Source organism: Lampris incognitus, chromosome 10, assembly GCF_029633865.1.
Source record: "Lampris incognitus isolate fLamInc1 chromosome 10, fLamInc1.hap2, whole genome shotgun sequence".
Taxonomy (NCBI): domain Eukaryota; kingdom Metazoa; phylum Chordata; class Actinopteri; order Lampriformes; family Lampridae; genus Lampris; species Lampris incognitus.
This window is the reverse complement of record NC_079220.1, coordinates 57,275,761-57,303,128: the sequence shown is the minus strand read 5'-3', so window position 1 is coordinate 57,303,128 and position 27,368 is coordinate 57,275,761. Positions and strand designations below refer to the sequence as shown.

Genomic DNA, 27,368 nt, shown 5'->3' with positions numbered 1-27,368 from the left:
TTCATTCAGGCAAAAGACGTCAAGGAGTTGGAAGGTCCTTGACTCCACAGTCTGATAAGACGCACATTAAAAGTGCAGTCTACTCCATGTTAAGCCACACATTTCCTCTGTGATGTCTAATAGGCCGGAGGAGTCCAGAGGCCCGGCCAGCGTTTACTCGGTCCAACAACAGCCATCGTCCGGTTTTCACTTTTGGAGGCTCAGCTCCTCGTAGGGCACGGTTAGGCCTCCCATGTACCAGAATATCCAGAAGACCAAGCTGAGGAAAATAAGCAGAGGTCCAGACAGCACGAAAAAGTCCCAGAAACCCAGTGGTGCCAAGATCCCCAGGAAGAAGAGGACCAGGCCAGCGACGTCAAAAATCACAGCCAGCGCCAGGAAGAAGGCACAGCGGCCTTGCGCGGCATCGCTACCATGATCCATCGCCAGGGCCAGATGGACAGTGAGGACTGATGCTGTCTGAGGATCCAAAGCAAGTGACAGCACACCTCTCTGGAGGAAGGCTTTTCAACCCTTGCATGAATTCTTTTGAAGTTTCAGCACGCCTCACATATCTTTCATAGCAAGAAGCAGTGGCATGACTGGTACCTCAAGAACGGGCTGAGCGGCTCCCCTTAGCATTTCATTAACCGCCGCGCGAAGCCTTGCAGTCAGTTCTCATTCCTCTGCAGCGCTGCCTTGTTGAACACATTTCAAGCTAACTTGATGTGATTGATCAATCTGGTGTTTGTATTCTGCGTTACGCAACGATGCACATACCGCATGCTGGTTATGAGCTGCCTCTTAGCCTCTGTTTACACAATGGCAGGCTTGACATGATGAACAGAGATTCCCTGATGCTATTCTGAGGGTGAAAAAACTAGTTTTCAGTTATTTCATCTTCAGTCATAGGGGCACACGTGATTCTTTCTTTTTTTTTATTACCCGAGGCACCCTCTTAATTTTATCACGATTAAAGGCTTTTGCACACCAAGTCTGAAAAAACCTAAACTGTTCTGAAAACGTTTATGATGGATGACTTTTTCAGCGTTCTTGTTTGAATCTTGTTTGAATTTAATGGACAAAATGTGAGGTCGTTTTTTTTTTTTTTAGTAAAAATTTGCAACAGCCTTAAAATGTGCAACGGCTTTAAAGTGAGATATTTCCCATATATCCACCCAATTTGTTTGATTACGAAGCAAGGCCCCCCGAGCGCATACATCGTATTCATACACTTCACGGGTTTCTCAAGGCGGGGTCCTGCATCGCCGTGCTGATGACGCCTGTGTTGTCAAGTGATTGACGTAAAGAGGAAATGCATGCCATGGAAACCTCTCCCCGTGTACCCTGTCTGACCAGACAAGCTGTCACCGCTGAAGCGCTTGGAGTAACCACAGCGCAGCCTGCCACTACAATGGCAGCGGATGGGGCCTGCATTATCGCCTGTGTCAATATGTGGAGTGAAATGCAAGGTTATCGTTTTATCAGTCATGCTCAGTCTTGTGCCTGGGCTGATTGTAACCCCTCCTTTTTTATTACTTTTAATTTAAACGAGTCTACAAAGCTAATGTGTTAAAAAAATGTACACTTAACCAACCTGTGATGTTTACATAAGGTGTGCTGTCGTTGTTATTCTCCCATATCTACAGAGCAGCCTGTTTTGGCTGCTGTACGTTTTCCTGCAGAAGTGCTAAATGTAGTGCAATAGCTGAATTAAAGTGTGAAATGTGTGTAGTTCCCAAATGTCCCATGTTAAAAAGCCACGTGAAGGGCCACACGACATCTTGTTGATGCTTCGGAGCTTGTCTGACCTGCATCACTGCAGATGAACCAGTTTGACCAGCGTCGTTTTTCAGTTTGGCAACAAATAACAGAACAAACAAGTTCCCGTATTACGTTGTCTGGTTCAAGAGCAGAGGAAGGACACGGCTGCGCCCATACAAAATTGGTACACATGTATACCAAGCGTGTACGCGAGGCTATATTCTAACCTTGTGACACGTGACAAGATCTTTCTCTGGAGAATAATAATGAATAATAAATAAGTTGCCATGAAACAGTGGCATACCATGGGAGCAGGGTCCTTTGACCGCATATTTGCCAACAAAACGATCTCTTTCAACAGCCTTGTTGTGATGACATTAACATCCCAAGTGTTCGGAGATCCAGGTGGATCAGGTGGATTTGGGCTGTGGCTGGTGTGGCATCACAGAACTAGGAGCGATCTGGAAAAAAAAAACAAGGAGAGAAAGAAATAATCACAATTTATTCAAAAGGTTGCTAGGGCTGGCTGATAAAGCCGGAGAGAAATATTTGCTGTGAGCAAACAGTGGCTCTCTGTTTGACATACGCAATTCACCAAAAGCAGTGGGGAGTAGTAACAAAGTAAAAGTACTTCGCTGTTGTACTTAAAGGTACTATCGGGTCAACACTGTGGATTTGTTTGGGAAATGGAGACAAGTGAAAGCCTCAAAAGAAACTGGAAGCGATGCGGCGGAGGCTGATTTTGTCATTCACAAGTAATAAAGCAAACGGCGTTCACCAAGTCTGACCAGAACGACGGCGGGAGTGGCGCGGGTTGAGGATTGCACCTTTCAGTACATTTTTAGGCATCTCCCAGACAGCATCCGGATGTGGGCCACTTCAGGCAGCGATGCAGCACTGATGGTCTTCTTCTGGCCCTGACAAAACGGATGTGAGGCTGAAGTGGCCCACATGTATATTTTATTTAAAAAAGAAAAGAAAAGTGGATTTAATCGGTGGGTGGGGCATGTTATAGCAAATATGGTCCAAATATGCCAAATCACATGGGGGCCTTTTTTTAGCAAAGATGCGTTGCTCTGGGCAACATGTGATCCGGATGTGACCCTGAAGTGGCCCGTGTGGTAAATGGTGAATATGGCCCAAATATCACAAGACAAATATGGGCCACCTTTGGCAAACATGTGGCACATGCGGCATTGCTATGGCTTGGTTCTGGCCCAGATCTGGCAAACAGGAGCGGACCGCCCAAGTGCCATCATGTTAAGTGTAAATACCACTTAACATTTTCATGTCAAGGACCCCAAATTGATGCGTATTAGGCCGCAGAGCCCATTTGAAAAGATTGAGTGCCAGGGACCCCCATAAGAGAAGAGGGTCCATTTGTACACTCGCGGAGTTAAATGAACACTCAGGATTTTACTGTGTACATTCTCTTATTGGGCTGTAACTTCTAGCCGGTGAAAATAAACTCATTCCTCATTTTGCTGGAACCCCCTCAAGGACCCCTGGAGGACCCCGGACCCCACTTTGAGAACCACCAGTTTAGAGAAATACCTTCGTTTGTATGATTTGCAGGCATGAGGAGAGTCGCGCCAGCAGCAGGACGAGGAATACGCCCGTTCTCTAGAAATTGATGGAGCAAGGGTAAGAACATGAAGTTACTTGTCAGGAATCATAGTAAACATTTACATTTTTAGTTACTAACAAATGTAATGAAACTTAATATTTTTCAATTACAAGAGGAGACTGAGACAAACTGGGGATCGGGCACGGCGCTGGAGAAGGGTACAAACTGTGCATGATGAGTTACAAACATGTAGTAGTTTATGTTGAAAGTCATTCATTACATTGTAATTTTAACATTTCATCACCATGTTAAGGCGATACTAGAGAGAGAAAGTCATCAGTGGTGTGGAGGAGCCTGATGAAGGTGTCGCCATTCAACCTAAGTACCCAGATGGGAGAACAACTCGGAGGAGATTTAATGTGTCTCAGTCATTCCTGGTCTTTTTTATTTGTCGTCATCCTATAATCATTAACTTTTCTTTCATTGTGAAGGAAAAATGATCATATTTTCCTGCAGCATCTTGTTGCTTTCGCTGGGCCAGATGAGATGGCAGCCGAGGTCTTGTCTGTGCAGCCGGCGATGGCACCTAATGCCCTCTACAGCAGCTGCACAGGCGCTACAAAAGAGCATGGCATTGATGGGCCCTGTACATGGTATGTGCTGTGGCTGTCAAGGGACCAGGTCCAGGAAAGGCAACGCCCTGACGTTTAAGTGTTCATAATCAGTATACAGCTACATGTGTGTGATGAATATGCACACGTACACAAGTTCTGGAGTCTATTTGGTTGGAAAGAGACTTTTAACCAGTGTTGTGCTCAAGTCAGAAGATCTCTTGAACTCCAATGTCTGAGTCACCGTGTTTGAACCCGAGTGCAGAACTTGATGATCGTTGTCTTTGTTAATGAGTGTTACCACTGACTGTAGAGTTGTGAGAAAGCTTGCTTGCTAGCGTCCCCATACAAAATGGAGTCACAAAAATCAGAACTTGAGTCAGACTGAAGTACTACAACACTTTGAGCTGCACTGCACATCTAAGTAAAGAATACTGATTGATCATTTCAGGAGTTGCTGGCACCTCCTCCTGCCAGTCTGTCACCTCCTGCCAGTCTGTCACCACCTCCCAGACCGTCTCCTCCTGCCAGTCCGTGGGTAATGAATATTGGCTTTACGTAGCTATTTAAGAAAAATTGAGAGGGCTGTTGTGGCTTTAATAAGTAATATGCCAAGAACAGTTACTGTGATTGATAAGAACTAAATACACTGAACACCCTTGAACTGAAACAGAAGAGCTGAGCTTCATTATCTACCATTAGCACAACAGTTTACCACCAGATCTTGCTAATCAATTATTCCTTTGTAAGACATGACATGCAAGACTGTCCCTGTTCTTTTTATTTATTTATTTATTTATTTACCCCCCCCCAGAGATGGGGATGTTGGCATCATTCTTCGAGGTCTCGGAGGGAAACTCAGACGCCCATTAGAGCCAACCAGATAAATGCTCTACGCGGGGAGGAGTCTGACTGTGCTTCACGAGCCTTCAGCAGGGCTCATTTTGACCCAGAGTCAAAATTAAATGTTTTTGTTGAAGGAGTAGGAGAGGGGGCTATTGGTGAAGGGGGTCCCACAAGGGAGTTCTGCCGCCTTCTGGTGAGACAACTGCAGAGCCACCAAATGTTTGAAGGTCCACTGGAGACGCACCTTGGCCCTGGATAGTGTTGGTAAGCTTACATGTAATGCATTAGAATTTGTATATTTTAACATGCGTTCTAAATTCTCAGCATTTCTACAGCACTCCCAAATTATATCTGAAAAGCTTTCAGCTTCTTTTTTTTTTTTACTTTTGGAAAATAATTTATGCAATATTTTCCTCTTCAGCTTTGCACAATGGGGTCTGCAAAATGCCTGTCGTTTGCCTTCTGCAAGGAGGAGTTTCTCCCAATTTCTTTTCAGAGCGTCTCTATAGACAGATTTGTGGTTCATCACCTCTTCCTGGAAGTATGGAAGAGGTGATGGACCACACTCTAGAAGAAAAGCTCCAAAAGGCAAGTAAATTAGGCAACACTTTACAATAAGGTCACATGAATTGGCGTTAACTAATGTAGTTGTTAACTTGAATTAATGATGTACAAATACATTAACAAAGCATCAGATTAAATTTTCATTAGTTAGCAGTTCACAAATACATGAACTGATGTATTAGTTACATGATTATGTATTAAAACAGGCTAATCTTGCAGATTAACGGTAACAAATATGTGAGTTTTTTTATTCTAATATGAATTGGCATGAGCTAATGTAGTTAACTTGAATTAATGATGCAAAAATACATTAACAAAGCATCAGATAAACATTTCATTAGTTAGTACTTTTATTAACTAATGTATTAGTTACATTATTAACTAATGAAAAGTTAATCTGATGCTTTATGTATTTGTACGTCATTAATTCATGTTAACTACATTAGTTCATGCCAATTCATGTGACCTTATTGTGAAGTGTGACCTAATTATGTACGTTTAAATTCATCCATTTAGCAGCTCGTTTTATACAAATCTACGGTCTGGTGTGTACTTATAAATACATAGATTCTGTACTCGTAATTCATCTGTAATGTTGCTCACTTACTCTGTAGTTACGTTGTATTTTAATGGGTGATTTATATGTAATTACTGAGGTATTACTTCATTTAAAGTGGGACCCATAGGTGTTAAACTCAGAATTATGATTTTTTTACAAAATGTATTTCTGATTTTTCCCTTTTCCCAATTTAGTGGCCAATCGCTCCCTATTCTAGTTCAGACACCCACCCTCGTACTGCATCTCTCCAGCTGACAGTCTGGAAGGAGACACCTCGCCACTTCGGTGACGCGGCGACTCCAGGCCGAACCACTGCTTTTTCCCCACACACCCAGAGACACATTCATGTGATGAACACAAGCCGACTCCGCCCCCCTCCCGAAGACAGCGCTGCCAATTATCGCTGCCTCATCGAGTCCGGCCATAGCCGGATCTGACGAGACCGAGGTGCGAACCCCGGTCCCCAGGGGGCAACTGCATCGACACAAAGCCGATGCTTAGACCGCTACACCACCGCGGACCCTCAGAATTATGATTATTGAAGCAGAATACAATCAAACATTTTTTTTTCAGAACTTATGACTCGGATTGCCTCTGCAAAATCCCTGGAAGAGGCCAGAGAAGCAGGGAATGACACCTCGGAGGAGCGGTCTCTCAGGGGCTCCCTGCGTTACCTCCGAACGTTGGAGCAGAGATGAACTGGGGACTGCTGCCTGTTCTGGATTTTTACACAGAGGGACGCATCCCTGCAGCCCTCCAGCGGTAAGCATAGCATGGTACTGTTCATCATTTCAACTACTACTGGTGGACTGAGACGGGACGCTTGGTGAAATGAGACATTTCTGTTTTAAACAGTTAAGATAAAAAAAAAGCCTTTCAAATCATAATTGATTTAATAATAATTATCTGCACAAAATATTCATAAAGTTCACACGCTGTACAATGGCAGCAGTCGGTAGGGTGTTGGTGCTTATTTCAGAGCAGCTGCCACATTTAGGTTTATCTCCTTTACTTCTCCACACATGGACAGATTCAGAGAGGGCCTGAGCATCTTTGGTGCCTCGGGGGCGATAAAGACCCACTACAAGGCCTTGGCACCAATTCTCCCGGAGGACCAAACAACCTTGTTTGCGGCAGATGTAGTGGCAGTGTTTAAGCTGTCAAGCCTATCACTGGCTGGGTCCAACAGGGGGAAGAGTGAGACCAGGACCACTGCCTACTGGAGGGACTGGCTCCTGCAGGTGGAGGGTCAAGTGCCAAATATAAACGCCTCGTATTGTTTATGTGAAGTGTTTGTAAGAAAAGGGGACACCTACACCGTTTTCTTGTACCGTGGCTGAGCTCCACTGTTAATTGTTTACTGTTTATTGTTTCTTGGTTAATCATTCCTCAAGCCAGCATGTATTTACAGTCACACAGAGCAGCAGAGGGCGCTCTTAATACTGTACAATGTACGTATTGAGACACAATTGGCTACCGACAGCTAACTGTGGCAGAGAGCAAGTGGAGTGTTGTAGGTGCACATGAAGCTACCATGTGCTGGAGTTGTTCGGACCAACACCAAAACACACATCAGTAGTCTAGTCTATTCAAGTGTGCAATATTAACACAATCCCCTCTTTTAATTGTTATAATTTAAACCGTAAAATGTTCTTTACATTATTTAGTCCTCAGGTTCACTGATTACACATTTTTTTTTGACAGATGGAGAGACCCCGCTGAGCCTGGGCAACATCCTCACCTTTGCCACTGGGCTGGAGAAGATCCCAGCTATGGGGTTTCCCTCACAACCTGAGCTGGACTTAGTTCACCCAGAGGATGGACCAGCCCCTTATCCCACAGCAGCAAATAGCTGTACGCTGATACTTCGCCTTCCAGTACATCAGATGTACAATACATTCAAGAGTGCCATGGAAACAGGAACCGGCTGTGCTGTTCATTTTGGGGTGCAGTAAGACCCTGAAAAGTGGAACCAATTCCTGTTTCCATGGCAAGTAAATTGGTCTTTTGATCAGATCTACCAAAGACTGGCCCAGGAGACGGATCTGTGTTTTGGATTGTCAGTCCTGACCTAAGTTAAATAGAGATGCTGAGGCAGGACCTGACATGAGCAGCCCATACCAGACACTCTTCCATTCTCACCGGAGTGGCTCAGGAGTGGGTAAAATCCCTCAAAGGATGTGGATACAGGAGGTGTTTACTCCAGTAGCCACAAATCAGGATTCCACATCTGTTTTGAGGGATTTCTGTACAGTCCTGAGCTAATTCAGTGAGATGGGAAGTGTCTTTTAGGTCCTGCTGCAGTATCTCTTTCATTTGTCAGCACTTTGACTTGTCCATCCAAACTGCAAATCTTCCTCCCGAGCCTTTCTTTAGTGGATCTGATTGATTTGGATTATGGTCTTGTTGGAAGTTAAAAGGGATTCACACACAAGTCCTTTTTTGGGGAAAATTTGCTTTTTCTGTTTTGTTCTGTTTGTGTTTACTTGTTCTGATAAGCATATGACTGCAGGCCTGATCTCAGACACCCCTGTACAGCTGTATACCCCTATATATATATATATATATATATATATTGCATGCTCTCTTCCAAAATGGATCGAACCAACAGAAGTATTACTCTGTTTACATTGGGAAAAGGCTCAAAGAAGCACAATGCAAGCGCTGGATTTGGGTACACCCCATTCTCCAAACCCGCAGACGGTACAGTGAGCCGGGGCCTCCGATGGTGTAGTGGGCTAAACTGCTGTTCTGCAGACCCCTGCGTCATGCAGCTGGGCATTCGAATCCCAGCTGAGGCATTAATTGGCTAGCCGCGGCGGGGTTATAGGGGTTTAGGTTGGATACAGTCCCCTCTAGTCCGTCCAGGTGCCTGCAGCTGAGCGAACAGAGCACACCGCAGCTAAACGATGTGTCTCCGCGAGGCTCCTGTGTGTTCAATGGCGAGGGCCTGTCATGTGACTTGGAGGGGGCGTGCGCCAACGGCTTCCGCCTTCCTGTGATGGCAAACAGGAGGGATTTTATTTAAAAAAGAAAAGAAAAGTGGATTTCATCGGTGAGATGTCATAATTGTGGGTGGGGCATACTCGATAACGAGGTATATACCTTGAAAAACACATTTTCAGTGACATAACACACTTGCTTAGTCAATGCTAAGGTAATACATATTCTACCTGGATTGAGTCCAATTATGTCTTTATGGAACTGTTATGGTTGTGCATCAAAATCACAAAATGGGTTTCATATGTTCAGAATTCTTTTTGTTTAACCATATTTGCTCTGTCCCACTTTACCTAAGTCAGGTAAAGTGGGACATTTTCAAGGTAAAGTGGAACAGTAGTTTAGACCATTATTAATATAGTAAAATGAGCCCATGCACAATAAAAACTATGTAATCGTGTTGAATAAAGGGTTAAGATGTTACAGTGCTTAATTTCCTTGGCTATGCTGAAATATCCCTGTTTTTTCATAAATAGCACGTCATCATAGGTGCGCCATATATGTTGTGCAAGTGTATCATATCTCAACCGCTACAATAAACACAAGTGCACTTAGTCTTGGTAAAAGAACGATACAGGTAATTACATCATGAAAATGAATCATTACTTATCAGTTCAAATGTATTTCTAGTTTTTCCCTTTATCTCTCCCGAATCCCCCAAGTAGCATATGGCCGGATGCACGTCATGTCTCTAGCTCGCAGTCGACGGCAAGCACAGGTAGTCATGACACGTGTCTCCAAGTCACACGACAAGCCCTGGCTTTTTAACACACTGCCACCTTGCGGAGAGATCACTGAGAGGGGACGCTGGACAGCGGCGAGAACCCAGAACTTAGTCCAATCTAAACCCCTATATCCCCGGGTGAGGCTGGCGAATTTATGCCCCACCCACGTGGACCTCCGGCCGTGGTTGGAAACGGCGCGGCTGGGATTCGAACATCCCAGCTGCCAGCAGTGGCGCCCCCAAGGGGTGGCCACGGCCACCCTGATACTATCCCTGGCCCCCCCGCTGGCCCCCCCAGCCACGAGTCGCATATGCAGAATATGCTTCTGATTATGCATAATATGCTTCTATCTGATATTTTACATTAGGTGCTGTTCATTTAAATCAATAATGTATATTTTTCTTAACTCTCATATTGACAGTTTTCCACTAACCTATACAGTATACTACAACAGCAGCATAGAATTCCTGAAATTCAGTCACGGCTTTTGGTTTCGGTGTGCCACCCCAAGATTTTCAGTGGCCCCATTTGGCCACCCCGATGAAACATGTCTGGGGGCGCCACTGGCTGCATGACGCAAAAACGCGCAGAACAGCACCTTAGCCCCCTTGTAGGGGATTCGGGGGACAGCTCGGGAACCGCCGCAGCCCGGACGCGAACCCGGATCTCCCGCACCACGGGCGACAACGTTAACCAGTGGACTACAGGGTCCGACCCGTTAGCCAAGGGCTAGCGAGCCTATTTATCCGTGATCGTTACAATTTGTTAATATATATATATATATATATATATATATATATATATATATATATATATATATATATATATATATGTGGAAGGATAAAATAGAGGTCACAATCTTTACAGTTAAAAGGTAAGAGTTTATGCAAACCAGCATAGTTTGCTTGATATGTACTGGAACAAGCTCGTGTAGTCAGTCTAACAGCCTAACTTGATTAGCCGCATGATGTCAAGTTATGTTTTCTTTTGTTTTTATTGGCATGTTCCGAAACGATAGCCAATCCAGATCCCATTCTCGGGTAGAGGGGCGGGGCTTGGTTGCAAGCGGTTATGTCTGGTGCGTTGGCGAATGGTCGCCGTCAGGGAACGGTGCAGATTGTTCAGAGCAGACAGTGTTCCTAACCTCATGGCTGACGAACGGTTACCCAAATGGTTTGGATTTGTTGTGATCTGCAAGAGGTAAATATGAGATTGTGTATAGCTTTTTATACTGTGACTACATGTTATGCTTTAAAAAACAATGGCGTCGCTAATCGCGAGTAGCCGTTAGCATAACAGCCGCTAGCTTTGCATTGTGTTGCTAATTAGCCATTAGTATTCACGTAATAGCAGTTAGGTCAGCTTTGAAGAACTGGTGAAGACAAGCTATGGCTAGCTCGCCACGAAACAGTGTGTGGACTTGCTGCTTAGCTGATTTATTTGATTCAGGAGACGGTGATTTGCGACTGCAAGAGAGGACTGCTCCGTTGGACCACTTTGGAGAACTGGTTTTCTGCACTGTACCAAGCGCCCATCACCAAGTTTCCCCTGGTCTTTCCCCCTCTAAATGTCCCCTGGATCTGTGAGTACTCAGCACGTTTTTAAATTTGGCCTGTGTGACCAAGTGAAGCGGCCACTACAGTTTCTAGGCCTCTGCACTCCCAAGCCACGACTCAGGCCTGCAACGGGGGTTTGGTTTACAAATGGGTTGACCAGAGGTTGCCGAGTGAGTGAGTGAGTGTAGGCCCATGATTGATGTTATTTGATATCATTTTTGTGTTTATTCATATTTGGGATTTAGTCCAATTTTTCTTTATTCATGAATGTGATTTTGATAAGTTCTGTTTTATGTAAATACATAGCCTACCATAATTTGGCATTACATTTAAAGAAACCTGGTTGTGTCATAGCTAATAGGCAATTCATGTTTAATAACTGTAAAAGGCTAGATAACATTAGGACAAGAAACAAAACCAAAATCTAAGTGATATCTTTATTATATATCATACATTTATTTGGAGGCACCGCTGGGATTTTAGTTTAAAAGAGAGTAGCGCCATTTATTTTGAAACCGTACCCAGGCCCCGCCCACAGTACTACGACACATAGCAGATTTTTACATAGCTATGTGGGACGGGTGTTACACAAGGAATACCTGAGAGAGTTATCAGTGATAATGGCCCTTGTTACAGCTCCAGGGAGTTCAAGAGCTTTGCAGAAGCGTGGCAGTTTAACCACATCACTTCTAGCCCCCACTATGCACAGAGTAACGGCCTTACAGAGAGAACTGTCCAGACATCCAAGATGATACTGGATAAAGCCAGAGCAGAAAGACAGGATCCCTACCTCAGCTTGCTGGAGTACCGCAACACTCCAGTTGACGGCCTGAAGTCACCAGCCCAGCTGCTAATGAGTCGACAACTGAGGTCAGTACTTCCCACCATAGGTGAAAACTCCAGCCACAAGTTGTCTGTCAAAAGGCTGTGCATGCCAGGAGAGTTCAGTGTCAGCACAGACAAGCAATACTATGACCTCAGTGCAAGACCACTGTCAACACTAAAGTGTGGTGACACAGTCCACATCCAACAGTCAAACGGACACTGGAAACCTGCCACTGTGACAGAGCCTGCAGACACAGAGAGATCCTACAATGTCCACACTGATGAGGGTCAAGCCTATCGTCGCAATCATTGCCACATGCTACAGCCAAAGGACAACAGTACACACACAAGCTGTGAAGTACAGTAAATGTAAAGGGTGTAGGCGGATCGCTGCCCTATGGACATTTGTTAAAAATGTATAATCATTATGTTGAACGTTACACTTTCTGAATTGCACTGAACATACCAAGTGCAAGAGTTAAAGTTTACTATTACCTGTTTATCTTATGTTGTATTTTGAATTGCACTGACCATACTGAATGCAAGATTTGAATATGATACTTAGCTCTTTATCTCTTTACCTTGTTCAGATGTTTCGTTTATCAAATGCTAAAAAAAAAATAGCATTGTTATGTTTTCACTGTTGCCGTGAAATATTTACAGTGTTTTAAAAAAATGTGCACGTTTAGAATAATGCACTTATGTCCTAACATGGTTTACTTACTGGGCAGTAGAAATGTGATTGATGCCAAATGTGTTGTATGTTATGAAGGCATTTTATTTTAACGAGGGAGATGTAGTATTCCTGTACCCTATCACGTTACAGTTGATAGGACAGGATATGACATATGATGTACGGGAGTACTTGAGGTCAGAGATGTCATGGGGATGCCCCGATGGAGTTATTAAAGACAAACAATTTGCGTAAACTGTCTCATTATTTATACCGTATCAATGAATATGACGTACCCTGGTAAGGACTGTAATTTAAAGGTGTGCCGGTTTCAGGGGCCTCTGAATGCCTCTTAAGTGCACCGGTTCACATACCAACAAAACTCCTATTTGATGGACCCATAAGTTTGGACCCGTTAACATGCAGAGTTTGGACGCATTAACGTAGATTTGGTGTAGCGTAAAAATAATACGTGTCAACATGGCCAAACTCTTCATGTTAACGCGCATTTTAATGCCTAGTAAACAAACATTTCTAAGGTTATTTGCTGAAATGGCAAATTCCATAAGTTTGGACGCGTTAACGCGTCTAAATTTAACGCGTTAATAACGCGTCCATTTTGGGTGCGTTGTCGCGTCATTTGATGCGGTGACGTGTCATTTGACGCACTAACGCCCAAAATGGACGCGTTAACGCGTAAATTGGTGTAGCGTAAAAATATTACGTGTTAACGTGGCCAAACTCTACATGCTAACACGCATTTTAATGCCTAGTAAACAAACATTTCTGAGGTTATTTGCTGAAATGGCAAATTCCATAAGTTTGGACGCGTTAACGTGTCGAAATTTGACGCGCGTTATTAACGCGTCACTTGATGCGGTGACGCGTCATTTGACGCGCTAACACGCCCAAAATGGACGCGTTAACACGTAAATTGGTGTAGCGTAAAAATATTACGTGTCAACGTGGCCAAACTCTACATGCTAACACGCATTTTAATACCTAGTAAACAAACATTTCTAAGGTTATTTGCTGAAATGGTAAATTTCATAAGTTTGGATGCGTTAACGCGTTAATAACGCGTTCATTTGGGGCGCGTTATTAACGCGTCACTTGATGCGGTGACGCGTCATTTGACGTGCTAACACGCCCAAAATGGACGCGTTAACAAGTAAATTGGTGTAGCGTAAAAATATTACGTGTCAACGTGGCCAAACTCTACATGCTAACATGCATTTTAATGCCTAGTAAACAAACATTTCTGAGGTTATTTGCTGAAATGGCAAATTCCATAAGTTTAGACGCGTTAACGTGTCGAAATTTGACGCGTTAATAACGCGTTCATTTGGGGCGCGTTACTAACGCGTCACTTGATGCGGTGACGCGTCAATTGACGCGCTAACACGCCCAAAATGGACGCGTTAACAAGTAAATTGGTGTAGCGTAAAAATATTACGTGTCAACCTGGCCAAACTCTACATGCTAACACGCATTTTAATACCTAGTAAACAAACATTTCTAGGGTTATTTGCTGAAATGGCAAATTCCATAAGTTTGGACGCGTTAACGCGTCGAAATTTGACGCGTTAATAACGCGTCCATTTTGGGTGCGTTGTCGCGTCATTTGACGCGCTAACAAGCCCAAACTAGACGCGTTAACACGCAAATTGGTGTAGCGTAAAAATATTACGTGTTAACGTGGCCAAACTCTACATGCTAACACGCATTTTAATACATAGTAAACAAACATTTCTAAGGTTATTTGCTGAAATGGCAAATTCCATAAGTTTGGACAAAAGCTACGTGTTAACGCGTCCATTTTAACGCGGCAACGCGTCATTTGACGCACCAACACGTCCAACAGCGACGTATTAGCTCGTCAAATGACGCGTTAAACGTCGTTAAATATGTTTTTGTTTTTTGTTGTTATTGAACGATTCTCGTGGTTGTCAATCATGTTCACACCCACCACCCTCCTTGTCTCGACTGTCAATCATCCACCGTCTACGAGCCCTGATCCCATCTATAGGCCAGCGTTTCTCAAACCTCTCCTGGCGGACCACTTGTCCTGCATGTTTTAGATCTCTCCCTGCTCCAACACAGCTGATTCAAATGATCAACTCGTTATGAGCTCCCGAAGCTGCCTAATAACAAAACTGATCATTTAAATCAGCTGTGTTGGAGCAGGGAGAGATCTAAAACATGCAGGACAAGTGGTCCGCCAGGAGAGGTTTGAGAAACGCTGCTATAGGCTACACGGTCCTTCTTAATAACTCCGTGACTGTGTGGACGTTAAAGCAGGTGTCAGGTGTGCTGCGCCAAGGTAAACTGCCCCCCCCCCAAATATGTAGCACCGCCTCCACTGGTACCGTTTACTGCGGCCTTGCAACGGATATGCTGGTTCCACTCTGGCTTTTATAGCAACACAAAATGTCTCAACGCCCAATATGTCTCATCTTCATGTCAGTCGATAACGTGCACAGTATTCCTTCAGAACAGAACACATCCTGAAGAGCTGCTTCTGACCAGGAGCAGCTCTTCCATCAGCAATCACAAGTGGGAGTACCCAAAATAAAGCATGAGACGTCTTGGCGTGCACTACCTGTGGTGGGTGGGCTCATCGAGTCCCTCTGCGGGATGGCAGGCCTCTTCTTCGTCTCGTCATACGGAGCAAAGGAGTCCAAGCCGTCACCGTCGTAACCTCCATTGACATAGGCGGTGGACTTGCCCCATGTCACTTTGCTGGCTTTGCGGAGCGACACGTCCACCCGCCCCGAGTCCGCCTCCTCCACACTCCTGGCCCGAGGGGCCTCGCCCCTCCGCGTCCCGTTCAGCCTCTCGGACAGCTTCCGGGCCAGCTGCACCAGGCTGCCGGTCTTCTTCAGGTGCCCGCTGTCGACGGCGTCGTCGGAGCCCTGGATGTTCCCGATGTACCACACGACCCAGAAGGCCAGGCTGCTGAAGATGCCCAGCGAGCCGCTGTACACCAAGAAGTCGCCGTAAAACTCGCCGTCCACGCGGAGATCGGCGAATATCCCCACGAAGAGGACGACCAGACCCAGCACGTCGAGGACGACGGCGGCGAGGAAGGCGGACACACACCGGCCGACGCGTCCAGCCCTCATTCCGGCGACCGCGCGCTCCTCCCGGCGCGTCTCGAGTAACGGGGGAACGCCTCGCCCTCCTCACCTGAGTGGAACGCGCGCACACCTGAGGAGAGCCACCCTTTGACGTCATCCCCGTGCGCGTCCCTCCACGCGCACCGCCTAAAGATTTCTATATACTTCATTTGGCAAACGCGAAGGCAGATAGCGGAGCAATTCCTACATAGTAATATCATGATATCGTAGTAGTTCTGAAGAAGTATTGCTATCGTATCATACGAGTACTACATGACCCAGTAATCCTGCATATGCTCGTATAATAGTAGTCCTATACACCAACCAGTACTCCTGCATATGCTCGTATCATAGTAGTACTATACATGAACCAGTAATCCTGCATAATGCTCGTATCATAGTAGTACTATACATGAACCAGTAATCCTGCATAATGCTCGTATCATACTAGTACTATACACGAACCAGTAATCCTGCATATGCTCGTATCATACTAGTACTATACATGAACCAGTACTCCTGCATATGCTCGTATCATAGTAGTACTATACATGAACCAGTACTCCTGCATATGCTCGTATCATAGTACTACTATACATGAACGAGTACTGCATATGCTCGTATCATAGTAGTACTATACATGACCCAGTACTCCTGCATATGCTCGTATCATAGTAGTACTATACATGAGCCAGTACTCCTGCATATGCTCGTATCATACTAGTACTATACATGAACCAGTACTCCTGCATATGCTCGTATCATAGTAGTACTATACATGAACCAGTACTCCTGCATATGCTCGTATCATAGTACTACTATACATGAACGAGTACTGCATATGCTCGTATCATAGTAGTACTATACATGAACCAGTACTCCTGCATATGCTCGTATCATAGTAGTACTATACATGAACCAGTACTCCTGCATATGCTCGTATCATAGTAGTGCAATACATGAACCAGTAATCCTGCATATGCTCGTATCATAGTAGTACTATACATGAACCAGTACTCCTGCATATGTTACATAGTAACCATATGGCAGCAATATATAAAGTAATGTAGTAGTAGCGGTAGAAGTAGATTTGTTAAATAGTAATTTTATCATAGAGTACTGTATGAAGTGGTAGTAGTGCATTTGCTACATAGCAATCGTATCTAGGACTACATGAAGTAGTAGTATTAATAGTCTACATAATCATATGGTAGTACTTTTTAATGTAGTAATAGTAGTAGCTGTAGTAGTACATTTGTTAAATGGTAATTATATCAAAGAGCACTATATGAAGTTGGAATTGTAGTGCATTTGCTATATAGCAATTGTATCATAGTAGTTCTATACGAAAAAGTATTTGTAGTACATTTGCTACATTGTCGTTGTATCATAGTAGTACAACATGAACCAGTAATCCTATATATGCTACACAGTAATCATATGGCAGTAACATAGTAGTAGTAGCAGCACATTTGTTAAATAGTAATTATATCATAGTAGTACTATATGAAGTAGTAGTTGTAGTGCATTTGCTACATAGGAATCGTATCATAGTAATACTACATGAACGAGTAGCCTCCTTCAGCTACATCTGGTTTTCATAGCTTACACCACCTAACTAACAAATACCATCGCTGTTTTGTTTTGATGTTGTTTTTTGTTTTTTCTTGAAAGGCGTCTACCCCGATCATGTATCGTTTCCGCTGGTGGCGTCAGACTACGGGCCGGGTTCATCTCTGGGTCGGTGCCGCTGGCCCAGTGTGGGCCAGGACGGCTCGCTGCGACAGACAGACAGACCGACCCCTGTCCAAACGTCCGCCAGGTGCGAGCTGTGCAGGGCACCAACACGGATGTTTGCGTGTGTGCCTGCACACCCGCAGGTCCGCCTTACAGGGCTGTGGCGGTTCACAAACCAAATAACGGAGGAGCACCCGAGAGCAAACATGAAGAACCAAACAGAGCACGAAAACCCCACCTTTATTGCTGCCCCGGGCTGCATCGGCGTGTGTCTACTTAAATCAGCCGCTTTCACTGTCTGGTGTTGTGCAGACGTCACACTGCCAGACGCAGCAGGGCTGCATGACGCATGCATCATGCAGCCCTGCGTCATGCAGCCCTGCTGCGTCATGCAGCCCTGCGGACGGGGTCGATGCGCTGTTGGGGTGCGAGGCGGCGTCTCTGCAAGCCACGGTCACCCAGAAACCCTCAACCTTCACAGAAACGTCCACGTGTACCCAGGAGGAGCACGTCCTGGTCTTGGCAGGTCACATTTGCTCGCGTTGCGAGATGCAAATGAGGCAAGCTTTGCAGAGGCAACGTTTGATCAAGCATGTTTTAAAACTGAATTTGACAGTCAAATTACTTTTGTCCCATTATGGGTAGACTTTAAATTTGTATCCCATTCTGCAGGGTTCAACTCGTCTCTACGGCCGGTAGCTCCGGTGCAACATATTTTTTTGCAGAATTTGTGCCAAATGTTCTTAATCCCACCTTTATAGACCGTTGCAGCAGGATCTATATTTTTGCAAAAAGAAAAAGAAATTCAAATTCTGTGGAAATGGCATGTCGTCTGAATTGGTAGATCAAATTCTCCATTCGAGACGAGTCGGACTAGTCAAACTCTCGCTCTTCACAGAATAAAGGGTCCTGGTCAAATTCAATGTATTGCCGGTGCAGGCACCTGTTCGGCCCCTTGCCTTTGCTCAGCTGAGTTGTAGTGGTCGAAGCAGTAGATGGAAACAGAAAAAGTAAACTGAGCATTGACAAGTATAAGCTCACAGGTACTTTTAATTATTCAGGAGTCAGCATACACCACAAAACAGTAAGGCCTTCACACCAGGTGGTATTCACCGGGATGGCTCGCATTCGGATATCCTTGTCACCCAATTGGTGGTAGGTGCGAGTAACAGCATTTTACATAGCATATCAGAGTCCTCGTACGCCCACATACTTTTGACAAAGTTCGACAGCCGCGGTTATTAAGGTACAATGTAAATCTTGCCATGCACATTTGGCTGAGTTAGGTGCATACTGATGGGCAATGCTGTTAGTCTTGCAGAGCTGAGCAAACCTAAGCAAATTCAAATACGACCTCACAGCATCCTCCAACAAACATCCAAAGCCAAGGCCAATATTCAGTTGTGCTTTTTGTAGGACTTCCTCATTCTGAATATTGTGTAGCATAAATCTTTCTCACCCAAAGCCATGTGAGAAAATGACACCGGCCACCTCGTCATCACAGATTGAACGCCGGAGGTTTGTAGTAGCTAAGCGCCTTCTTCATGGCAGGCTGCTTCCTGTTCTCCTTTGTGATAGGAATGAGGACCACACCCACCACAAACACCATCAGGCCGATGGACAGCAACGCCGGACCCAGGATGTTGGTCACCTTCCTGCAGTGGCCGGCAAAGTACAGGCCGCTGATGATGGAGCCGCATGCCAGGAAGCTTCCCCCAGTGGACATGAGGTGAATGGGGAACCAGTAGATCTCACAGTTGCTGCGGGTGGGCTCGGTGGTCCAGAAGGACTCGCTGTGCGACAGGCTGAGCACGGTGCTGTCAGTCCTGCTTGGGGGAGTCAGCTGGTCCCGGGACTGGGACAGGGTGCACTCACCAAGAGGGAGATTTTCAGGGCAGTCTGGCATGGCCTCCTCCTATATATATGTAGATATATATCTACATATATATCTACATATATATATATAAACTCCCTCTGTGTAGATTAGTACCTCTGTGGAGGAAGGTGGAAGAGGAAGGACTTCTGTGAGGGACAGGTGGCCTCGAGTCTCTAGTCTTGATTGATATGACTGAAGATTAAAGTAGTTATCTACGTACTATCAGCATAAGCAGTATATCCATGCACGATCAGGATACACAACATTGAGTAAAACAGTCTTTACACACAACGATCTATATAGTACGTCTGACCAAGAAGGTGGTGCTGATGAATTCTGAGAGTATTTTAGCTGCGTATATTGATGTTAACAGCACAAAACAATTTGTCACATGAGAAAAATGCACTTTTCACATACTGTACATGTGCACAGATTTTTAGTACTTTTGAATAATATCAAAGATAGATAGATATTGGTAGTTATGGGTATGCATGGATATTCTCACAAACCACCAATTGCAAACAAATAAAGATAAAACCTTTCCACAGAATTGCTTTCAGTAAATTTGCTACTGTTCAAATCAGGTTCCAAAAAGGAGATGACCACCTACCTTTTACAGTAAGGAGTAAGTTGCTCTAGCTGGGTGTTTGAGGAGTCGACAGTGACTTTAAATCACTTTACCATCAGAAAATATTACTTTCTTTTTTTTAATAGAAATCTGAACGATGAGCTGATGGTGCTCCCGAGACTCTTTTGACCAAGCGAGACCAGCAAATGCAACACTACAAACAGACAGACAGACAGACAGACAGATAGAAACCCTCTGAACCAACATCTACCCACCCTCCTGATGCTTTCTCCACCTCCTAAAGAGGATCCTCTGACCAGCATCCCTTACCATCATTCACCACCGGCAGCACTCAGTCACAGCATCCAGGGCGAGCAGCCTGCCTTCCGGTCCCTGAAGGAAAGCCATAGGAGCTCCGCTGCAGCCAGCTCACACCTCAAAAACACCCAGGCAAGCAAAAATACTCCTCTGTCCACCGTAGAAAAAAGAAACAATACCTCAAACTTTCACACTTCCTCCTTCGGACAGTTTAGATGATGTTGCCTTTTGTTTGAAATTCCTCTTTTTCTTCTTCTTCTTCTTCTTCTTTCTGTCTCTCCACGACTGGACAATGACTGGAAATAACTCTCAAATGACTTTCGGGCAGGGCAGTGGCTGGGAAATGGCTCCCTGTTGTAGCTTAGATTGATGCAGCAAGCAATCACCCGCCCAGAGACTTTCCAACACAGCCTGATATGTTGGTATTGTATTGATCGCAAAAGTACCCCGCAGCAATTATATGCAAGTTGTAGGATGGTTCCACAAACATGAGATCGATGTGAATCCATGCAGCATCAGCAGGCCTCAGAAAAAAAAAGAAAGAAGGAAGGGTAGCATAAAGAATTTTGCATTCCTGGCCAAACTTGACGGTTTTTGCCCAGCTAACGTATGATCCAAGCTCCGTATTTGAACCTTGGCAGCTTGAGAAGGGACACACACTGTGAATATTGTGCAAAATATGCTACACATGTTCACATCAGAATCTTGTTATATTGCATTTCTGACTCTGTTGCATCATGTGTTCCTTCTGACTCTGCGGTTACTGACCCCGAAGGCCTTACCTCAGTACATTTACCTCACAGGATAAACCCCTTCAGCTGCAAGAGAGACGGCTAGTTATGATTGTTACCTAGCTAGCAAACACTTGTGTCAATAGTAGCCTGTCACTATTGCCGTCCTATGTCAGACATGCACTATGAAACCCGCCTTTGTAACACAGATTTGATGGGAGTTGTCAGTAGCTGCAATAGATGAATAAATCCAGCAGAGGACAGTACCAGCCAGTGCTTCGCTGTGTGGGCAAGTTGTCCAAGTTGTATCATCAACTTGAGCTACGTTAATAGCGAGATTATTGATCGCTGTTTGTTCTCCATCCAGGTAATTAGCCGTAATGAACTGAAAGCTTGTGTTCATATTGCGAATGCAAGCCTTTGTGCAGTAGTGAATCAGGGTCTTTTGTCTTGCAGACACATGTGAGGAATTAATTACCCATTGCAATGTGCCATCTTGTGATTAGGGTGTGCTTAATTCCTCCTAATGGTCCATTTAAGTTGGCCGTATCTATCTTCCTGGATAGTCATTTCAAGTCATTTTTGTTAAAGAATGAATGAACTAAATGAGGAATAAGGCCGCGCCGTAGACCTGCATGCGGCAGATTGTGGATCAAACTGCGTTACAAGATAATTAGAAGGTGAGAGTTGTAACACGGGTTCATGCACGTCTTTCGGGCCTACGCCTCTTTCTCGACTCTATTCCTTTGTAAACACAGCATCCCATTATTATTAGTCCTGTTTAGTGTTTCTTTTCTCCACATCAGCTACACATACAGCGTGACCATGACGCACCAAGGGTCACCTCGCTGCCATGACGTCACACCTCACTGTGTCTGGTGCTTTCTGGGTAGCCTTACACACCTTTAAACGTGTAATTCATCGGGGGGGGGGTATGCCTGGGGAGTAGCAATGTTTTCGTTCTATTTGTCTGTTGTTTTCTTTTTCTTTTATTATTACCATCTTTACGTTTGTTTTTGTTTTGCACCCCCCCCCCCCCCGTTCTTGGATCAAAATTTGACAGGGTGACCTTGGGCTAACCGTAACCCCGACCCTGACCCTATTTCCCTGGCGTATTTCCATTTCTTAATCTGACTGGATAAAGGACAGCCTGACCCTTTTCTAACATGAACCTGATGGTATAAATGATGCAACAGCCCAGGGTACGTCACGTGGAGTCGCCAGCCGCTTCTTTTCACCTGACAGTGAGGAGTTTCACCAGGGGGACATAGTGCGCAGGAGGATCACGCTATTCCCCCCCTCCTTCCCCCTCAACCCCGAACAGGCGCCCTGACCGACCAGAGGAGGCGCTAGTGCAGCGATCAGGACACATACCCACATCCAGTTTCCCACCCACAGACACGGCCAATTGTGTCTGTAGAGACACCCAACCAAGCCGGAGGTTACACAGGGATTTGATCTGGCGATCCCCGTGTTGGTAGGCAACAGAACAGACCGCTACACTACCCAGACACCATCTTTTCATTTGTGCATGTTGACATATTGTGAAGCGAACTGCATTTTACTGCATGAAATGTGCTGCGTACATAAGGTTTGATTGGCCGATTGATATTGTGTCACATAAAGACGGGCCTGAATTAGAAGCAGAAGCTCTGCATGACAGGAAATCGTTCTCCGGAATTCAGTCCAGCCCGTTTTCAGCCACCATGTTGAGCCTTTTGCTTCCATGCATTAGTGGTGCCCTTGTCAGTTTTGAGCATTTTGCCGTGGAGGTCTGTTTGAATCACTGGGATCACAGAAGCTGATTTCCCAGCTGATCCCATTTATTATACACCGATGAATATGGATGGGGTGTTTATTTAGAGGGGCTGCACGTTACAGACGGGAGGTTGACAACAACACATTTTAGAGAGAGGGCCCAGGGATTAGAGCCATTAAGTCTGGGCTTGAGTCCGCAGCACGCCGGGGTTTGTCGGCTTGTGAAGGGGGTTGGAAAACAAAATTAGGACAGGATTCAAATGAACTGTGGACTTTGAGGTGCAGTGCACACACACACCCTGCAGTTAAAGCCACCAGAACTAAGATGCTCTAAACGGCATCATACTCTCGCTGTTTCTCTGGGTTAAGGATTAAAGAGCAATACCGTCAGCCAAATTAAGTCACACGCGGAGCTTTGTTAATTCCTTAATAAATATCAATAAAACCTCTGCAGTCATTCATCTGCAGATAGCCATTCATCCGCAGACAGATCATACTTGAGGTGCTGCAGGTCTTTACCGATTTAAATGTTTGCTGCTCAGAGAGGCATGCTATGCCGTACAGGTGACCTTGGGACACTAATTAATCTCTTTTGCATATTTGCATATTTTTTTTTGCATGCACACAAAAAGCACTGCTTGCAAACCACCATAGTATTTAGATCCTTTCAGATCCCCCTATCCACCCCAATGCAGACAGAGATTTGTGTAAAATAACAGCCATGTAAATACCATTCACTCCTCGCTACAGAGCTTTTTTTTGGGGGGGGGTAATTGCCTGTAAATGTGTTATTGGCATCGGGACAGATATCAAAATATGTCACACTAATATGATGATGCGCTGATATGTGGCGAGGACAAGCATTGATGGAAAGACGAAAGAAACGTCTGCAGTGTGCGCTGTTTCTGTCTCAAAGTGACAACTGCCAACCTATTTTGAATAGATGGATAAAGCTACTAGACAACTTTATGTGCACATCTGCAGAACTTTTTGTGATGACTGAAGGGGGCAGATTTTCCCCCCTTTTGATATTTGCAAAAAAAAAACAAAAACCCAGTTTTCACTTGAGATGACAGTTTGGTAGCTGCATTGCACAGAGAAGCTTTCAAGTGTCGACGTGTCGCAGAACAAATGCATGAGTAAAGATATCCGACAGTGTAACGCCAAAATAAATGTCGTGTTTTCCATTTGTGTGCGTCTCCTTCAGCGAATGCAGATACCTGGAAACAAAGCAGTGTGTGATCAGTGTAGTGTTTGGTAAACCAGCGGTAGTGTAGGTAACAGGTAAACTGTGGCGGAGACTAGGACACATGGTGGTATTGCAACGAAATTAAAAAAATATGTCAGTGTCAGTATTGGCCAAAATGACTGTGGAATTTATCAGTTATTGGAAAAAATGCAACCTCGTGCATCCTTAGGCTTTTTGGAAGCAGAGGAGCATAACAGGACAGAAGCAAAAGGCGAGGTTTGTTTCCCCCACCCTTATGTCCTTGCTTGAAGGACCTCGCTCTGTTCCTACACAGAACAGCCTGATTTATTCACTGGTACTGACGTACAATACGGCGTATTATGCATGTTTGAACCGCTCAAATGAAAGGTGGCCATGGTCCCCTGATGCGGCCGGCCCCTGTATAACTTGGGTGACGTCAATGGTCCTCGCTGTTCCACCCCTGCTGTGGTGTGTCAGAGGATGGCGAGAGACGAGGCAAGACGCTAACAGATGCTGAAGGAAAGCGAGAGGTGTGGATGGGATAAACAGATCAATAGCTCGCCCAGCTCTCGTTTCTGACAGATCTGTTTTCCCAGGCTGGTAATTGGGCAAAAACAGAGCATGCCACATTCATGTTGATCTGATGACTCTCTGACTGACTGTGCTGGGCTAACTGCTGTCTTTTTTTTCTTCTTTTTTTTTTCCCCCCTCTTTATCCAGTGAGGGGGCATGGGGAGCTGCTGACAGGTTCCTGCTGAGTTGAGACCGGTACACTAAATCGACTGCTCTGGCTTGAGCTCGTCACTTAAGAAGCTCTTACAGAATAAAACAGGAGACCTTTCCCTATATCACAGCATTTTATGAAATGTAATGCATCTGTTGAGTGATATGGAACATATGACTATCATGATAATCACAATTACACGGTATCAACGTGCACCACGATATCTGCTTACGCACAAAAACTCCATGTTTAACAATCCAACTGAGGTTCACGACTTTGAACATTTGGTAATATAAAGCATATTATCAAACCAACACTAGTTTTCAAATAATACTCAATTTGAACCTTTCAGACCCCATGCACTGTGGCTTCACGCTTTGTGGTAAACGGAGATTCAGCCGTCTATGGGAGGATCCCTGGAATTTATCAGCACTTTATTCAGCAGCATCAGTCAGATTAAGCTTTGCATTTAAAGGGAGATTTTGCCTATTTTCAACCTTACATCCACATATCACTCATAATGGTTGCATCTCTATAACGTACACAGTATTTACCAATGTTGTCTATAGCTTGGTAGCCATAGCAAACTGGCTTACTTCCACCATCCGTCTACTTCAGTAGATGGTGGAAGAACCGTAAGGCTGATTGGCACCATGTAGGCAATGTAGGACAGGCTGTCTTGGCAGGAGTACGTCAATTTCTCTGTCAAAACAAATTGCCCCGAAGCTGACATAGTTTTAAAAGACTAGCTAGACCACCAGCACTTACTGGATGTGCAGATTATTAGCAGTGAAAACTTCCCCCTTTAAGGCAGCTGGAAGAGCGTAGGGATGTGGTGATACAGCTTTGTATTTGGGGCAGAAAATGGTTTTGAGCTGCAGGGTTGTATAATGGCTTGTTTGCTGAACGCACCTCGCTCGGTCGAGGGTAGCGTGCCCTGCAGGTGTCGGCTCACTTCCAGCACTGTCACTGCTGCTCTGTCTGAACAGGAGTGAGATGCATTCAGCCGGAGTGGATAGACACTATCTTCTTTATGTCTGCGGCTGTGTGTCCACATGTCACCATCGGTCTCGCTAGATGAAGCGCAGTGGGCACACGAGTACACTCACAAAGCAACTTAAACTAGCCAGCTCTTTTCAGATGCAACTTTAGTGGTTCAGATTTCCAATTATGTCATATATATGAATTATAAAATATATTTCTGCTTTTAAGTGGCTTCCCAACTTCTTTTTGTTTGATATATTTTTGGACTTATGGGAGCCCTCTTGGTTGCATGTGGTGGATACCAAATGTTTTAGCCTGCCGAGATGTTAGCAAAGTTTATTTCCAAATGTGTGGCTCTCTCTGCTACCAATAGACTGCAGATTGTGAACTACTCGCTGTATGAATAATGCATATGTTTCTGTCCGGGCTGTTAGATGGACAGTCACGGAGCATATATTTAACACAACTAGGGGTATATTGCTATGTATGAGGCAATCTAATACAGCTGACGTTTGTATTTCTAATGTGCTTCTACTGGCACGACGTTAAAGCAAATGTAAAAGTGTCCTTTTGCATGCATGCTGACACACAATAGGGCAGTATGGCTCAGGAGGATGAGTGGGCCGTCTAGTCACTGGTTTGATCCCCGGCTGCTGCAGAGAGCGTGTCAAAGTGTCCTCGAGCAAGACACGGAACCCCTAACTGCTCCTGATGAGCAGGTTGGCACCCTGCATGGCAGCCTCCTCCATCAGTGATGAATGTGTGTGAATGGGTGGCGTATGCTGTAAAGTGCTTAGAGTGGTCAGTAGACTAGAAAAGTGCTGTATAAATGTTGTCCATTTAACAAATGCAGTCCAAGTTATGTAAGCTTGTCTATATAGAACAGGGTGTGTATGAAAGTCTTCAGGCTACAGGAATATTCTCAAAGAAATATTTTCATACTCCATGTACACAGACTAAACAGGCTACGTGTGTCTTTCTATACTTTTAGTGATCGATCTGAAGAAGAAATTCCCTTTTTACTCTCTGGTTCGGCTGCAAGGTCAGCTAGCTAGTGCAGTGCTACCCATCCAGGTAGGAATGTACTGTATTTTGACATTTACATAGTTTTGTATAAATTACTAAACTGTACTTTAACCAATAGGAAAGTATCTCCTTGCTCTTTTATACCCAACCTGAGTCAGAGCACATGAAGAATGCATTGGATGCCTTGTACATATTATTTCTTCCACTGCGATAAACCTCTTGACAGTCTCAGATACACGATAAAGGTCTGTATTGAGATTTTTCTTTTGTTTATGCAGGAGTAGGAACGATAGCAAACTGGCTATTCCCCCAGATAAGCTGCCCCGATCTGTAGAGGATGTCAGGGTGAGAGCTAACCTTTGCTGTGAATATCATATTGTCAAGATGTCATCCGAGGTCTCGTCAGGTTTGAGAGACGTGGCAGCGCTTCTTCTGCAGACCGGCGCTGGCTCCGTCTGGCATGGGCTTCGTATAAACAGGCCTACCGTAAAATATGAAAGAAAGAGGAGAGTTATTACTTAAGATACGCAAGACGAGTAAAACCATTTGTCACTGCCTAAAACCGATGTTTTAAACCGGAATGTTGTTTATTGTGAGCCTGCTGATTTGATATTCACAGTTATCTTGCTAACAAGAAATTTTGTTATC

The 27,368-nt window shown here is 44.7% G+C and overlaps 2 protein-coding genes across 3 annotated transcripts; both read right to left on the bottom strand.

Moving 5' to 3' along the window:
• Positions 1 to 1,999: 1,999 nt before the first annotated feature.
• On the bottom strand, positions 2,000 to 15,803 carry LOC130120065 (transmembrane protein 238-like). Of its 2 annotated transcripts, XM_056288681.1 has the most exons (3): positions 15,272 to 15,803; positions 3,298 to 3,366; positions 2,000 to 2,204 (listed from the first exon to the last, which is right to left on the bottom strand). In XM_056288681.1, the coding sequence occupies exons 1-3, from the start codon at positions 15,792 to 15,794 to the stop codon at positions 2,194 to 2,196; spliced, it is 603 nt and encodes a 200-aa protein (XP_056144656.1). In that variant the 5' UTR covers positions 15,795 to 15,803; the 3' UTR covers positions 2,000 to 2,193. The 2 variants fall into 2 exon arrangements, with proteins under 2 accessions (XP_056144656.1, XP_056144657.1); XM_056288682.1 differs by lacking the exon at positions 3,298 to 3,366.
• Positions 15,804 to 18,567: 2,764 nt separating this feature from the next.
• LOC130120066 (phosphoinositide-interacting protein-like) lies at positions 18,568 to 20,398 on the bottom strand. Its single transcript, XM_056288683.1, has 2 exons — positions 20,300 to 20,398; positions 18,568 to 19,517 (listed from the first exon to the last, which is right to left on the bottom strand). The coding sequence occupies exon 2, from the start codon at positions 19,429 to 19,431 to the stop codon at positions 19,024 to 19,026; it is 408 nt and encodes a 135-aa protein (XP_056144658.1). The 5' UTR covers positions 19,432 to 19,517; positions 20,300 to 20,398; the 3' UTR covers positions 18,568 to 19,023.
• Between the last annotated feature and the right edge of the window lie 6,970 nt (positions 20,399 to 27,368).

What these genes read in the sequence shown, in the direction of transcription:
- LOC130120065 (XM_056288681.1), bottom strand. Translation starts at nt 15,794, where the DNA reads ATGAGGGCTGGACGCGTCGGCCGGTGTGTGTCCGCCTTCCTCGCCGCC. An exon ending in GATGAGCCCACCCACCACAG is followed by an intron (nt 3,367 to 15,271) that starts GTAGTGCACGCC and finishes ATCAATTTCTAG; the next exon opens with AGAACGGGCGTATTCCTCGT.
- LOC130120066 (XM_056288683.1), bottom strand. Translation starts at nt 19,431, where the DNA reads ATGCCAGACTGCCCTGAAAATCTCCCTCTTGGTGAGTGCACCCTGTCC.